General features: G+C 41.2%; 1 protein-coding gene across 2 annotated transcripts in view; it reads left to right on the forward strand.

The window, feature by feature from the left end:
• MAP3K15 (mitogen-activated protein kinase kinase kinase 15) overlaps positions 1 to 13,359 on the forward strand; it is a 149,306-nt gene that overhangs the window by 89,913 nt on the left and 46,034 nt on the right. For both annotated transcript variants that reach the window (XM_064364478.1, XM_012434070.3), the window contains exons 10-13: positions 882 to 1,032; positions 2,663 to 2,770; positions 6,198 to 6,247; positions 8,884 to 8,979. In XM_064364478.1, coding sequence (XP_064220548.1) covers positions 882 to 1,032; positions 2,663 to 2,770; positions 6,198 to 6,247; positions 8,884 to 8,979 — 405 coding nt within the window. The remainder of the gene's footprint in view (positions 1 to 881; positions 1,033 to 2,662; positions 2,771 to 6,197; positions 6,248 to 8,883; positions 8,980 to 13,359) is intronic.

Genomic DNA, 13,359 nt, shown 5'->3' on the forward strand with positions numbered 1-13,359 from the left:
CCAGGCTGGTCTTGAACTCCTGACCTCAGGTGATCTGCCCACCTTGGCCTCCCAAAGTGCTGGGATTACAGGCATGAGCCACCGCACCCCACCACATGGTGGAGTTTTAAGCAGATACAACACGAGCTCACCACAATAGCAACAGGACGTGGCTACGAAATTTTTACAGTAGCGCAGTATGCACTACAGTTAATTTTATGCAGTCTTGATTTAATACCACATCTTTACATTTGTTTATATTCTCTTGACTGGGAATGGTGCCATATGCAGTCCGTTAAGTGTTTGTGTGTGTAAGTTTTGATACATTTTTAACTTTCTATAAGAGATTTGTAGATATTTTGGGTAGAAAATGATAAAATAGACCAGTATCCACATATATATATGCATTCATGGCATACCTAACTTTTTGATTTTTTTGATATTTCTAGGCTCCACATTTCATCTGCAAAGTTTTTCAAATTGTCGCAAATCTCCAGAACATTTTCCAGTGTATTTATTGGGGGAAAAAAATCAGTGTAAAAGTATACGTGCACGGTTCATACCTTTGTTGTTCGAGAGTCAGCTGCGCTTGCCCTTGTTATGTAAAACAGTTATCACATGCTTTCCAATCTCCGTATTTTAGACAGTAGGTACCCAAATTGAGGTTCAGCCCATGTTGGTGAAAAGCCACATTATGTCCTTTTGTTGGATGGACTTACTTTATCTACTGCTTGGGTTTTTCTTAATAAGTTTTGTGGCTGCTGAGCAATCGTTTATAAAGCACTCATGACATAATATGAATTTAAGAGAATAAAAGCTTTTGGAAAGCTTCTTTTAAAAGGAGATGAATTGAATTCCATTTCCTTAGGAATCCAATATATTGCTGTTCATGATTTTTCCAGGTACCTGCGATCATTAGTTCAGAACTTGTTATTAATTCGGTGCTTCAAGAAACCTAATATCGAACACTCACCCAGGCAAGAGCAGCTGAACTTCTGGTTAGATATAATTTTTGAGGCAACAAACAAAGTCACTAATGCACTCAGATTTCCGGTAAGATATGCTAAATATATATATTCTTTTTAAGATTAGGAAAAAAAACTAAGAATTGGTGCTATTTAATTACTGAATACTCTGAGCTGAAGAAAACCGTAACATCAGTCTTCTGTGAAATCAGCAAGTGACAGATCAACTCACTGGTAGATAGTTGGCCGTATCCTCTATAATCGTCATTCTCAATCAGAAGCAATTTTGTCCCCCCAAGGTACATCTGGCAATGTTCCGAGACATTTTTGGTGGTCATGACTTGGGAAGAACGTGGCGCTACTGGCATCTGGTGGGTAGAGACCAGGATGCTGTTGAACATCCCACAGTGCACAGGACAGCCCCTCCAATAAAGAATTACCCAGCCCAAAATGTCACTAGTACCAAAATGGACAAACCTTCCTTTAAAACAATATGGCATCATGAGTGGAAACTTGGAATTCAGCGTGGTTTCCTGTTAAGCTTTGGTTTGCCTCTAAGGCCACTAATTAATATTTAAAACTTTATCAAAAAGGCAAAATTGCTTTTAGCTTTTCATTGAGTTTTGCTTTAATGTTATGACCATCTTAGAGTCATGAGTGAAATACGTGAGTGTTTTGGAAATGGAACGTCAGATAATTGTGTTCCATATTTATGCTTTGAGAGTTTGTGAACATGCCCATGCCATTTGCAAGAATTTCATTAAGCATCTCATAAAAGATTGCTTGAAATGATTATGGTAATTTTTTGCCAGTTAATAATACATTTTAAAATCTTCTTTTAATTATGACTATTTCAAACCTACTGAAAGGTACAGAAAAATAACGGAGCAGACACCATGTAATCTCTAACCAGGTTTAGTGATCTTAAATATGTTGCTTTATTTGTTTTGGAGATTTATTTCCTCTCTGCCTCCCTATCTCACTCCTCCTCTTTCTCTTCCCCTCCTTTTATTTATTAATTTATTTTTTTCGAGACGGAGTCTCATGCAGTGGTGTGATCGTGGCTCACTGCATCCTCTGCCGCCCGGGTTCAAGCAATTCTCCCACCTCAGCCTCCTGAGTAGCTGGGATTACAAATGTGAATGACCACACCTGGCTGATTTTTGTATTTTTAGTAGAGACAGGGTTTCACCATGTTGGCCAGGCTGGTCTTGAACTCCTGACCTCAGGTGATCTGCCCACCTTGGCCTCCCAAAGTGCCTTCCTCTTTCTCGCCCCACTTTCTTCCTTTTGCTGCCTTCTTCCCTCCTTTTTCCCCTCTTCTCTTTCTTCCCCCCTCTTCTTCCTCCCTTCTCCTCCTCCTAGCTCCCTTTCTCCCTGCCCTTTCTGTCCCCACTCTCCTCCTCCTCACCCTTTTCCCCCTCTCTCCCCTCTTCTCTCTTAAGAAAACAACACCTTACTGATGGGCCATCACCTCCTTTTTTATCTCCTTGCATCTTTTTTTTTTCAAGAGATGGAATCTTGATATGTTGCCCTTGAACTCCTGGGCTCAAGTGATCCTTCGATCTCAGCCTCCCAAAGTGCTGGGATTACAGGCGTGAGCCACTGCGCTTAGCCCTCAGTTAGGATTTATTGAGGATGGACCTCCTCGCCTCCTCACTGGTCAGGGTGCGCCATGTCTACCCATGCACGTTAACAGGCATCTGTTCTTGTTTCAGGTTCTGGTGATAGAGCCAACCAAAGTGTACCAGCCTTCTTACGTTTCCATAAACAATGAAGCCGAGGAGAGAATGGTTTCTTTATGGCATGTCTCACCCACAGAAATGGTAAGGAGGAAAAATTGCAAGCAATGGAATCAAATATTCGATTTTCAAATAGGATAATCTAGATGGTAGTATTTGAAGGAAAAGGCACACATGTTGAACTCCTGAGTTGTGAGAACATATGAGAGAGTATGATCACAGATGAGTAAAAGTAGGTTTTTCCATTGTGTGTGTGTGTATGCATACATACATGTGTGTGGGCATGTGTGTATGTGGGCATGTGGTGAGGTGTTGGGGTGTGGGAGAGTGTGTGTGTGTGTGTGTGTGTGTGTGTGAAAACATTAAAACAAATACAGGTTTTTGGGTTTTTTTTTAATAGTTAAACCATAGGGAAGTGGGTAGGGGATATAGGCTGGTGTGTTGGCTTGTACATGTAGTCCCAGCACTTTGCGAGGCCAAGGCAGGCTGATTGCTTGAGCCCAGAAGTTCAAGACCAGCATGGGTGACCCAGCAAAACCCTGTCTCTACAAAAAAATAAATTTAAAAAATTAACCGGGCATGGTGGTGCACACCTGTAGTCCCAGCTACTTGGGAGACTGAGGTGGAGGAGGATCGCTTGAGCCTGGAAGGTCGAGGCCACAGTGAGCTACGATTGCACCACTGCACTCAAGCCTGGGTGACAGTGAGACCCTGTCTCTAGAAAAATAAAATAGTAATATATTTTTAGAAGCATCTATACTGCCTTTCTGATACCCCTCAACCACTACTGGATCTTGTGGCTTTCCACATAAAACTCAAACTCTTTTACTAAGTGTTCAAGTCCCTCCCTCTACAATCCTGCCCCCCACTTCCTCTTTCTCTCCAACCGTCGGGGCCAGTCAAACTGTCCTCTTACCAGCCCTCAGCTGTCCCTGTGGGAGCTCCTGTCTACCCTTTTATTTCCATCCTTGTTTCTTTTGGGAATTCCTTCTTCCAATTCTCTAAGTCCTAGCTTTTGCAAAGTCTTCTTTAACCACCCTTTCATTCCTTCCACGGAATGTCTCTAGGCTACCAATGCCTGTATCATGCCCAGAAGAACATCCTAAGAATGCCCATACGTGACTTCTATATGTTTGTAGCCGTAGGAGCTACAGAACGGTTGCCCACTCCGGAACAAGTGCCATTGATTATGACATAAAATAAAAGCAGCGGGGGGAGGGGGGTGTCTGTGTTGTGTACTTAACTAGTAAATGTTTCTCCCAAATCAAGAAATTCTCTAAAGCACCCTGGAATAGACCTGCCATCAGGGAATACTTTGGACACTCATGTGGTTAAGCTTTCTGTATATGTGCAGCCTCCTGCAGGTGGCTGTGGGTCAGACAAGGCTCTCTTGAGTCTGCCCTGGTTCCCATTTCTGTGCCTGAATCCAAAGACAGACTCCTGCTGCCCACCACCGTCCTCTCTGCATGACTTTGGACTCATGTCTCCTCTGAAATACACTCAGCTTTTCTGTGCAGTTTGATGTGATTTGATGGCTTTCATATTCTCATACCCTATTTTGAGAAGTCCCCAATGGCTTCCTGTCTCACGCACAGTAAAAGCTGAAGTCCTGAGGGTGGCCTAGAGGCTCTGCGTGATTTGACCCCATGAGCTCTCCAACCTCCTCTTTCACTCTCACCCCACTTACTTCACTGCCGCCATATTCGCTCTTTTGTTGGTCCCCAGACGTGCCAAGTGTACTCCTGCCTCAGGGCCTTTGCCCTTGCTTTTCCGTCTTCCTGGAACTCTTCCCCCAGACATCTGTGTGGCTCCCTCTTTCCCCTGCTTTAGCTTTCTGTTCAGAAGTCAGCAGCGACACCTGCCCTCAACATCCTGCTGAGCAGTGCGACCCGCTGCTGTATCTTAATGCCCTTCCCTGCTTTATTTCTTTGTCTTCACTTTTCACCCTCCCTCATGCCATGATTTTACTATTTAATCTATTGTCCATCTCTCTTCACTCACATATAAGGCCCATAAGGGCAGGGACTTTGTGGTTCTCTGCTGTGTCTTCAGTATTAGTACTTTGCCTAGCACATGGTAGGTGCTTGATCAACACGTATGACCAGAGCTTTTCCCGTGGGGAACCATCTTCCCAGCCTGTTCCTGTTGTCATTGCTCCAGGATGGCAGGAAACTAATCATGTGCCTGCTCATGGCAGTTCTCTTGAGTCATGCTCAGTCACGTGGCTCTCATACTTTTTTTTTCCCTGGGTGGCTTAGTTGGTCACTTGTGATATTCCTCAGGCCAACCAAATGGATTTTTTTTTTTGAGATAGTCTCTCACTCTATCACCCTGGCTAGAGGACAGTGGTGTGATCTTGACTCACTGCAAACTCCACCCCCTGGGTTCAACTGATTCTGCCACCTCAGCCTCGAGATTAGTTGGGATTACAGGTGCATGCTACCACTCCCAGCTAATTTTTGTATTTTTAGTTCAGACGGTGTTTCACCATGTTGGCCAGGGTGGTCTTGAACTCCTGACCTCAAGTGATCTGCTCGCCTCAGCCTCCCAAAGTGCTAGGATTACAGGTGTGAGCCACCACACCTGGCCCAAATGGATTTTCCTACTTAAAATTATTTTCTGTGGTTGTGATGTATTGATTTTATTGCCTATGGATTTTTGAAACTGGAGTTTCAGATGTTCCTTCTGAGGCTTGGCTTTGTGCAAAGTTTAATAGTAGTGAAGGAGGGTACAGAGTTGGTTTTTGTTTGTAAGTGCATCTTGTTGCTGCTTGAAATCCCAGTTTTTTCTATTAGTCATGGTAGGCTAGCTTCTAAAACAAAGACAGCCCCCAAATTTCAGTATCTTGACATGATAAAAGTTTATGCCACATGTTGTATCCAGGTTGCAGAGGGTGGCAGTGGGGGAATATTCCATCTTGCAATGGATGGGAAAAGAGGAAATAGAGGATTGCTGTGGAGTTTATGACCCAGGCCTGCAGGTGATGCACAGCATTCCTGCTCACATCTCATTGGTCAGACTCCATTGTATAGCTCCCTAGCTGCAAGAGAGCCTGGGAAATGTAGTTCAGCTCTATGTTCAGGGAGAAAAGGAAGATTGATGAGTGCTGAAACGTGTCTGCCATAGCCTTGCCTCTCCCAACATTTTTGCAAGTCACTCAACTTAGGTGGGCTGTTCCCATACTTGTTTTAGAGTTTGCCTACTATGTTGATAGAAGATGAAAAGCCACTCACTGTGTGCTTATTCTGTGCTTATCATATCTATTTGAACCTTAGATTATTTGAAATTTACATCATTTAAACTGTTTTAGAGATAGAAACAAATTTTTGTAATACATAAGAAAATGTTTCTGTTGTTTCAAGGTTTGCAAGGTATATTGCTGTAACCCCTAGAAAAATCACTACTGCAGGTAAAATAGCAGAAATGATTGACCATAGAATAAAGCAAAACAAAAAAAATCCTTTGCTTAGAAAAACTCAAACTATTAACTTCTGTCTTTGATAACTTACAGAAACAAATGCATGAATGGAATTTTACAGCCTCTTCCATAAAGGGAATAAGGTAAGAACACAGGAGAAAATGGAGTTACTGTTCTAATGCAAATGATGATAATGTTTTATGCACTTTAATGTTTCCACTTACTCATAATATGGAATGTTCCTATTTTTAATGGGATCCAGAACGGACTCTCTTCTGTTTTGTTGCCCTGTCTGAGCTAGTTATTAATACTAGAGTGCTCCTAGGAAGAGCTTCTTGGGTTGTTACAAAAGAGTAGCTTTGCTCATACTCAGCAGACTAAACTTACTTGTGTCAATTTTTTTTTTTAAAGTAATCTGCAGAAAGAGAAGATAGATGTATCTTTTTTGAGCCAAAGATGTTCCAGTGCTCAGCAACTCTGAGAAGTGAAGCCAGGAGATAGTTGGTAGCAACACTTGGATTAGGGTCTTGTGAACAGAGTAATGGAGCTGGGAGATTGTTTTCAGGGAGGGCATGAGGTGGTGTATTCTGGGGAGAGGCGCAGCTCTTGTATTTTGGATCATGAGTGGTGACCATTTGGGCCTGAGCCGTGTGGCCTTACCCAAGCAGGGCTAATACATCTCGACTGTACTTGTCACCCTGCCAGCTCATTTGAGGGTGAGACTGGCTCTGAAGTAGATGTGAATTCTAGTCTCTCTCTGCTGTGTGACATTGGGAAAGTCCCTCAATTTCTTTAAGTCTCAGTTTTTTCACTATTTATATCAAATAAAGGGCTTGCACTAGGACATTCCTTTCTCTGATTCTGAGGCTATCTCAGGCACTGAATGAATCCTCAGTTACTTCCAGACACAGTGTGGTACTGTCCTGGACACATCAGTATTGAAATGAGAATGCTGTCAACATCACTTAAAAGGAGGGAAATAATTTAAGTAGAGAATAATGCATTGGGATGATACTGCCCAGGAAATACAAGGCAATTTGAAATACACTAAGCAAAGCATACACAAAGCAACAGAAAAGGGAATAAAATATGATCTCTGCCCTCAAGGAGTTTATAATCTCATGAAAAAGAAAGGCAAGGTATTTGTGAAATAATTTATTGTGGTATTAAGGGAATTTCTAGACTTGGAAAATTTGTGGCCACACAAGAGAAATGGAAATACACATGGCGTTGTAGCTCAAGAAAAGCCTTGAAATGTTGTCTGGTCCATCTCCACCCAGGGTCTCTACATGACTCTACAGCTTGTCCAACAAAAAATATTCAGCTTGCCTGGACATAGCCAGTGACAGAAAAGCTGCAAGTAGATTGTATGTTAGAGAGTTCTTCACCCACACGGCGCTAGAGCCTCTGCAGTGGCCCTCATTCTGCCAGGTTAGGTATTACGAAGACGAAGACTACATTCTCTTCTATAATTGGCCCTTCAAACAACTGAAGCCACTTTATCTCACCCCTTCTAAGTTGTCTCTTCCTGAGATCCAAACTGCCCTAGACCGTGCTTTATGTCATAGATTGCATGACAGATACTGAGTTGGAACTCCAAGAGTGCAGGGGAGATTTAAAAAGAATTAGAACTAGATTATAAGTGAGCAGGTTTTGAAAATCAATCTGTAAAGCAACTACCACAGTTAGCTGGAGAGCCTCTGGAATGCGCAAAGCATATGCTTCAGGTCACATCAGTCCCAGGGAGGGGTGGGGCATGGCTGATACACCTCCAGGCCCTTTGTAAATCCCCACTGATGGTTGAAATGGCACCTAGAGGTATCTCTATGAGGAGGTACAAACAGAATGTTCTTGACTACATGCTCTAACACAGCTTAATTACTAAGAAATACATTTTTTAAAATCGTCGCCAGGCATGGTGGCTCATGCCTGTAATCCCAGCACTTTGGGAGGCTGAGGCAGACGGATCACTTGAGGTCAGGAGTTCGAGACCAGCCTGACCAACATGGTGAAACCCCAACTCTACAAAAAATACAAAAATCAGCCAGGCGTCGTGGCGCATGCCTGTAGTCCCAGCTACTCAGGAGGCTGAGGCAGGAGAATCGCTTGAACCCGGGAGGCAGAGGTTGCAGTGAGCCGAGATTGTGCCATTGCACTCCAGCCTAGGTGACAAAGCAAGACTCTGCCTCAAAAAAAGAAAAAAGAAAAAATCTTCCACTAGCATATTTTCTGTCACTGACTGTGTCCAGGCAAGCTGAATATTGCTTGTTGGACGAGTTGTAGAGTCAGGTACAGACAGTGTGGGGAGATGGACCAGATAATACTTCAAGGCCTTTCTTGAGCTACAATGCCGTGTTTATTTCCATTTCCCTTGTGTGGCCATAAATACTGTGTCCTGATATTTTCTGAGTTTAGAAATTCCCTTAATGCCACAATAAATTATTTCACAAATACCTTGCCTTTCTTTTTCATGAGACTATAAGCCCCTTGAGGACAGAGATCATATTTTATTTCCTTTTCTTTTGCCTGTATGCTTTGCTTAGCACTGAATTATATTGAGTAAGTTCATATTAAAGTCAGTTGATAAATACAAACTCAAATATAAGTAAGATAAGTTCTCTGGTATTTAAATTTCATAGAGAATTAAAAGGCAGACTTGGGGGGTGTTTGTTAAAACATTAATGAATCTTTCAGAAACTGGTAAAATAGAAAAGATTGTCTCACATATGTAGAATTGGTATCATAACAGGTATAAACATTATGCTTTGAAATTTTACAGCCTATCGAAGTTTGATGAACGGTGTTGTTTTCTATATGTCCATGATAATTCCGATGACTTTCAAATCTACTTTTCCACCGAAGAGCAGTGTAGTAGGTGAGTTATAGCCAGTTCAGGTATTTGTGATCTGATTATGGTGAATCATTTTTAAAGGCCTTTGTTTTGAAAGATATTTACCTTCTGTGCTGTCTTTCTTGAAATGTTAACTTACATCTCAAAAAAACCTCTACAATTTTCTGTAATTCACATAGCAGGCAATTCAGCCATTTAAAATATACAACTTGGCTGGGCGCAGTGGCTCACACGTATAATCTCAGCACTTTGGGAGGCTGGGGAGGGTGGACCACCTGAGGTTAGGAGTTGAGGCCAGCCTGACAAACATGGTGACACCTTGCCTCTACTAAAAATAAAACATTAGCTGGGCGTGGTGGTGCCTGCCTGTAATCCCAGCTACTTGAGAGACTGAGGCAGGAGGATTATTTCAACCTGGGAAGCAGAGGTTGCAGTGAGCCAAGATTGCGCCATTGCACCCCAGCCTGGGCAGCAAGAGTAAAACTCCATTTAAAAATAAATAAATAACATAACATAATATTCAGTGTTTTTTAGTATATTTATAGTTTTCCAATCAACACCAGAATCTAACTTTAGAATATTTTCATCACTCCCACAAGACACCCAGTATTCATTAGAGTCACTCCTCCTTCCTTCAACTCATCCCCTCTTGGCCCCAGGCCTAGGCAACCATTAATTTTTGTGTCTCTATCATTTTGTCTCTTCTGGCCATTTCATATAAATGGAATCATACAGTATGTGGTCTTTTACGACTGGCTTTTTTCACTTAGCGTAATGTTTTTAAGGTTTATTCCTTTGTAACAGGTATCAGTACTTCATTTGGTTTTGTGGCTGAATTACATTCTTTTGTATGGCTATACCACAGTGTATTTGTTTGTCAGCTGATAGGCATTTGGGTTGTTTGCACTTTTTAGCAGTTATGAATTTTACTTCTGTGAACATTCACATGCAAGTCTTTGTGAGGATATGTTTTTATTTCTCTTGGAGTCAAATTGCTGGGTCTTATGGTAACTCTACGTTTAACCTTTTGAGGAACTGCCAGACCATTTTCCCATTAACAATGTATATTGCTATGGGAACTGTCTTCCAATAAGCTATGGCTTCCAATTTCTCTATGTCCCTGTCAACACCTGTTATTATCTGTCTTTTGAGTATCATAATCCTAGTGGATATGAGGCAAAATTTCATTGTGGTTTTGATTCGCATTTTCCTGATGACTAACTGTACTGAGTATCATTTCATTTGCCTACTGGCCATGTATTTATTTATTTATTTATTTCACATACCTATCCATTCTTTCTCTTTTCTACACACATAACAAGCCACCTCCTGTCTCAACTCCAGGAGAAATTACGTATATAAAGGATAGATGAAATGCTAAGAGGCAGGTAAAGGGATGTGTTCTATGGGACTAAATATACGGGCCCCTGCTCTAGAAGCCTTTTAAAAACCATAAGCACTAATTTACATTCCTACCAACAATGTAAAAGCATTCCTATTTCTCCATAGCATGGCCAGCATTTACTGTTTCCTGACTTTTTAATAATTGCCATTCTGACTGGCATGAGATGGATCTCACTGTGGTTTTGATTTGCATTTCTCTAATTACCAGTGATGTTGAGCTTTTTTTCTTTTTCTTTTTTTTTTTGGTATCCTGAACTTTACTGAGATTATTTATCAGTTTCAGGAGCCTTCTGGCAGAGTCTTTTGGGTTTTCTAGGCATAGAATCATATCATCAGCAAAGAGAGGCAATCTGACTTTTTTTCCTACTTGAATATTCTTTATTTCTTTCTGTTGCCTGATTTCTCTGGTGAGGACTTACAGAACTATTAATAGGAGCGATGAGAGTGGGCATCCTCATCTTGTTCCAGTTCTTTTTTTTTTTTTTTTTTCTTAAGAAAGAAAGAAAGAGAAAGGGGGAGAGAGAACAGGAGTCTTTCTCTATTGCCTAGCCTGGAATGCAATCTAAAAATAGGTATTAAAAACCTCTTTTATGCCGATAATTGTGAGGAGACAGGAAGGAATAAGGGAAGAAAATAACAAACAGCCAACCAATATTTCATTTAAGTCTGTGAAATGCTATGCAAATGCTGAAGAGTGATTTACTTCCAATTATGTGGTCACTTTCAAAATAGGTGTAATGTGATACTGAGAAACATGTATGTTTTGTGGACCTGGTGTGAAGAATTCTATAAATATTCACTGAGTTTACTTGTTCCAGGTCTGAGTTCAAATCATAGATGTCCCTGTTAATTTTCTATCTCGTTGATCCATTGAATATTAACAATGTGGTGTCAAAGTCTCCCGCTATTATTGTGCGGGAGTCCAAGTCTCTTTATAAGTCATTAAGAACTTGTCTTATGTATCTGGGTGCTCCTATATTGGGTGCATATATATTTATGATCATTGACTCCTGTTGTTGCATTGATCCTTTTACTATTATATAATGTCCTTCTTTGTTTCTTTTAGTCTTTGTTACTATTAAAGTCTATTTTGTCAGAGACGAAAGTTACAAAGCCTGTTTTTTTTTGCTCTCCATTTGATTGGTAAGTCTTCCACCAACCCTTTGTTTTGGGTCTTAGTGTGTCTTTGCTTATGAGATGGATCTGGATACAGTGTAATGATGGGTTTTGACTTTTTATTCAATTTGCCTGTCTGTGTCTTTGATTGGGGCATTTAATCCATTTAAATTCAGGATTAATATTGATATATGTGAGTTTAATATTGCCATTTAATGCTAGCTGGCTATTTTTCCCATTAGTTGATATAGATTCTTCATTATGGAGATACTCTTTACCTTTTGGTAAGTTTTTGGGATGACTGATACTGGTTGTTCCTTTCTGCGTGTAATGCTTCTTTCAGAAGCTCTTGTAAAGCAGGCCTGGTGATGATGAAATCTCTGCTTGCTTGTTCGTGAAAAATTTTATTTTTCCTTCATTTATGAAGCTTAGTTTGGCTGGATATGAGATTCTGGGTTGAAAATTATTTTCTTTGAGGATATTGAATATTGACCCCCACTCTCTTCTAGTTTGTAGGGTTTCTACTGAGAGATCTGCTGTGAGTGTGATAGGCTTCCCTTTATGGGTAACCTGACCTTTCTCTCTAGCTGCCCTTAGAATTTTCTCCTTTATTTCAACCCTGGTGAATCTAACGGTTATGTGTCTTGGGGTTGCTCTACTTGAGGAATATCTTTGTGGTGTTCTCTGGATTAGCTGGAGTTGAGTATTGTCCTGCCTTACTAGGTTAGGAAAGTTTTCCTGAATAATATCCTGAAGAATATTTTCCAGCTTGGATTCATTCTCTTCATGACATTCAGGTACACCTATCAAACGTAAATTAGGTCTTTTCACATAGTCCCATATTTCTTGGAGACTTTGCTCATTCCTTTTTACTCTTTCTTCTCTAATCTTGTCTTCTCATTTCATTTCATTAAGTTGGTCTTCGACCTCTGATGTCCTTTCTTCTGCTTGATCAATTCGACTGTTAAAACCTGTGCATACTTAGTGGTGTTCTCCTATTGTATTCTTCAGTTCCATTAATTCACTTATATTCCTCTCTAAATTGTCTATTCTTGTTAGGATTTCGTCAAACCTCTTTTCAAGGTTCTTAGTTTCTTTACATTGGGCTAGAACATGTTCTTTTAACTCAGAAGTTTCTTATTATCCACCTTCTGAAGCCTAATTCTGTTAATTGAACACACTCATTCTCCATCAGGCCTAGTTCCCCTGTTGATGAGGAACTGTGATCCCCTGTAGAGGGAGAGGAATTCTGATTTTGGGTATTCTCAGCCTTTTTACGCTGGTTTCTTCCCATCGTTGTAAATTTATCCACTTGTCGTCTTTGTAATTACCGACTTTCAAATTAGGTCTCTGAGTGGACGTCAAACTTGTTGATTCCCCGCGCTGGAATCTGAGCAACCCACTGCGCCAGCTAAAACAGTGGCATTAAGATTCATGGTGCTTTTCTGCCTGGGAATCTCTGGTCTGGCTTCCCTCTTGAGTCCCTTTTACAATCAGCTGAATGGGCGACTCTGCCTTCCCGGAGCTCCAAATGTCAACCGAAAGGGGACCCAGTCCCATTTACTCTGCACCGAGAATCACCGTGCCGAGGCGCTGGCAAAACTGCCGCGCTGGCCACAGAGTCGCGCTGGCGACCCGTGGAGCTCCTCCGCTGGGAATCTCCTGGTCCATGAGCAACAAAAATTCGTCTGAAAGTGTGGCATCCTCTCGTTCTCTGTGCTTTCACTGGGAGCTACAATCCTGAGCTGCTAGTAATCGGCCATCTTGGATCTCTCTCTTGCCTACTGGCCATTTATATACCTCTGGAGAAATGTCTATTCAAATTCTTTGCCCAGTTAAAAAAATTAAAATTTTTATGTTTGAAAATATTCAGAACCACAGGAA

Source organism: Aotus nancymaae, unplaced genomic scaffold (genome assembly GCF_030222135.1).
Source record: "Aotus nancymaae isolate 86718 unplaced genomic scaffold, 86718_ANA_hifiasm-v0.15.2.pri h1tg000058l, whole genome shotgun sequence".
NCBI lineage: Eukaryota > Metazoa > Chordata > Mammalia > Primates > Aotidae > Aotus > Aotus nancymaae.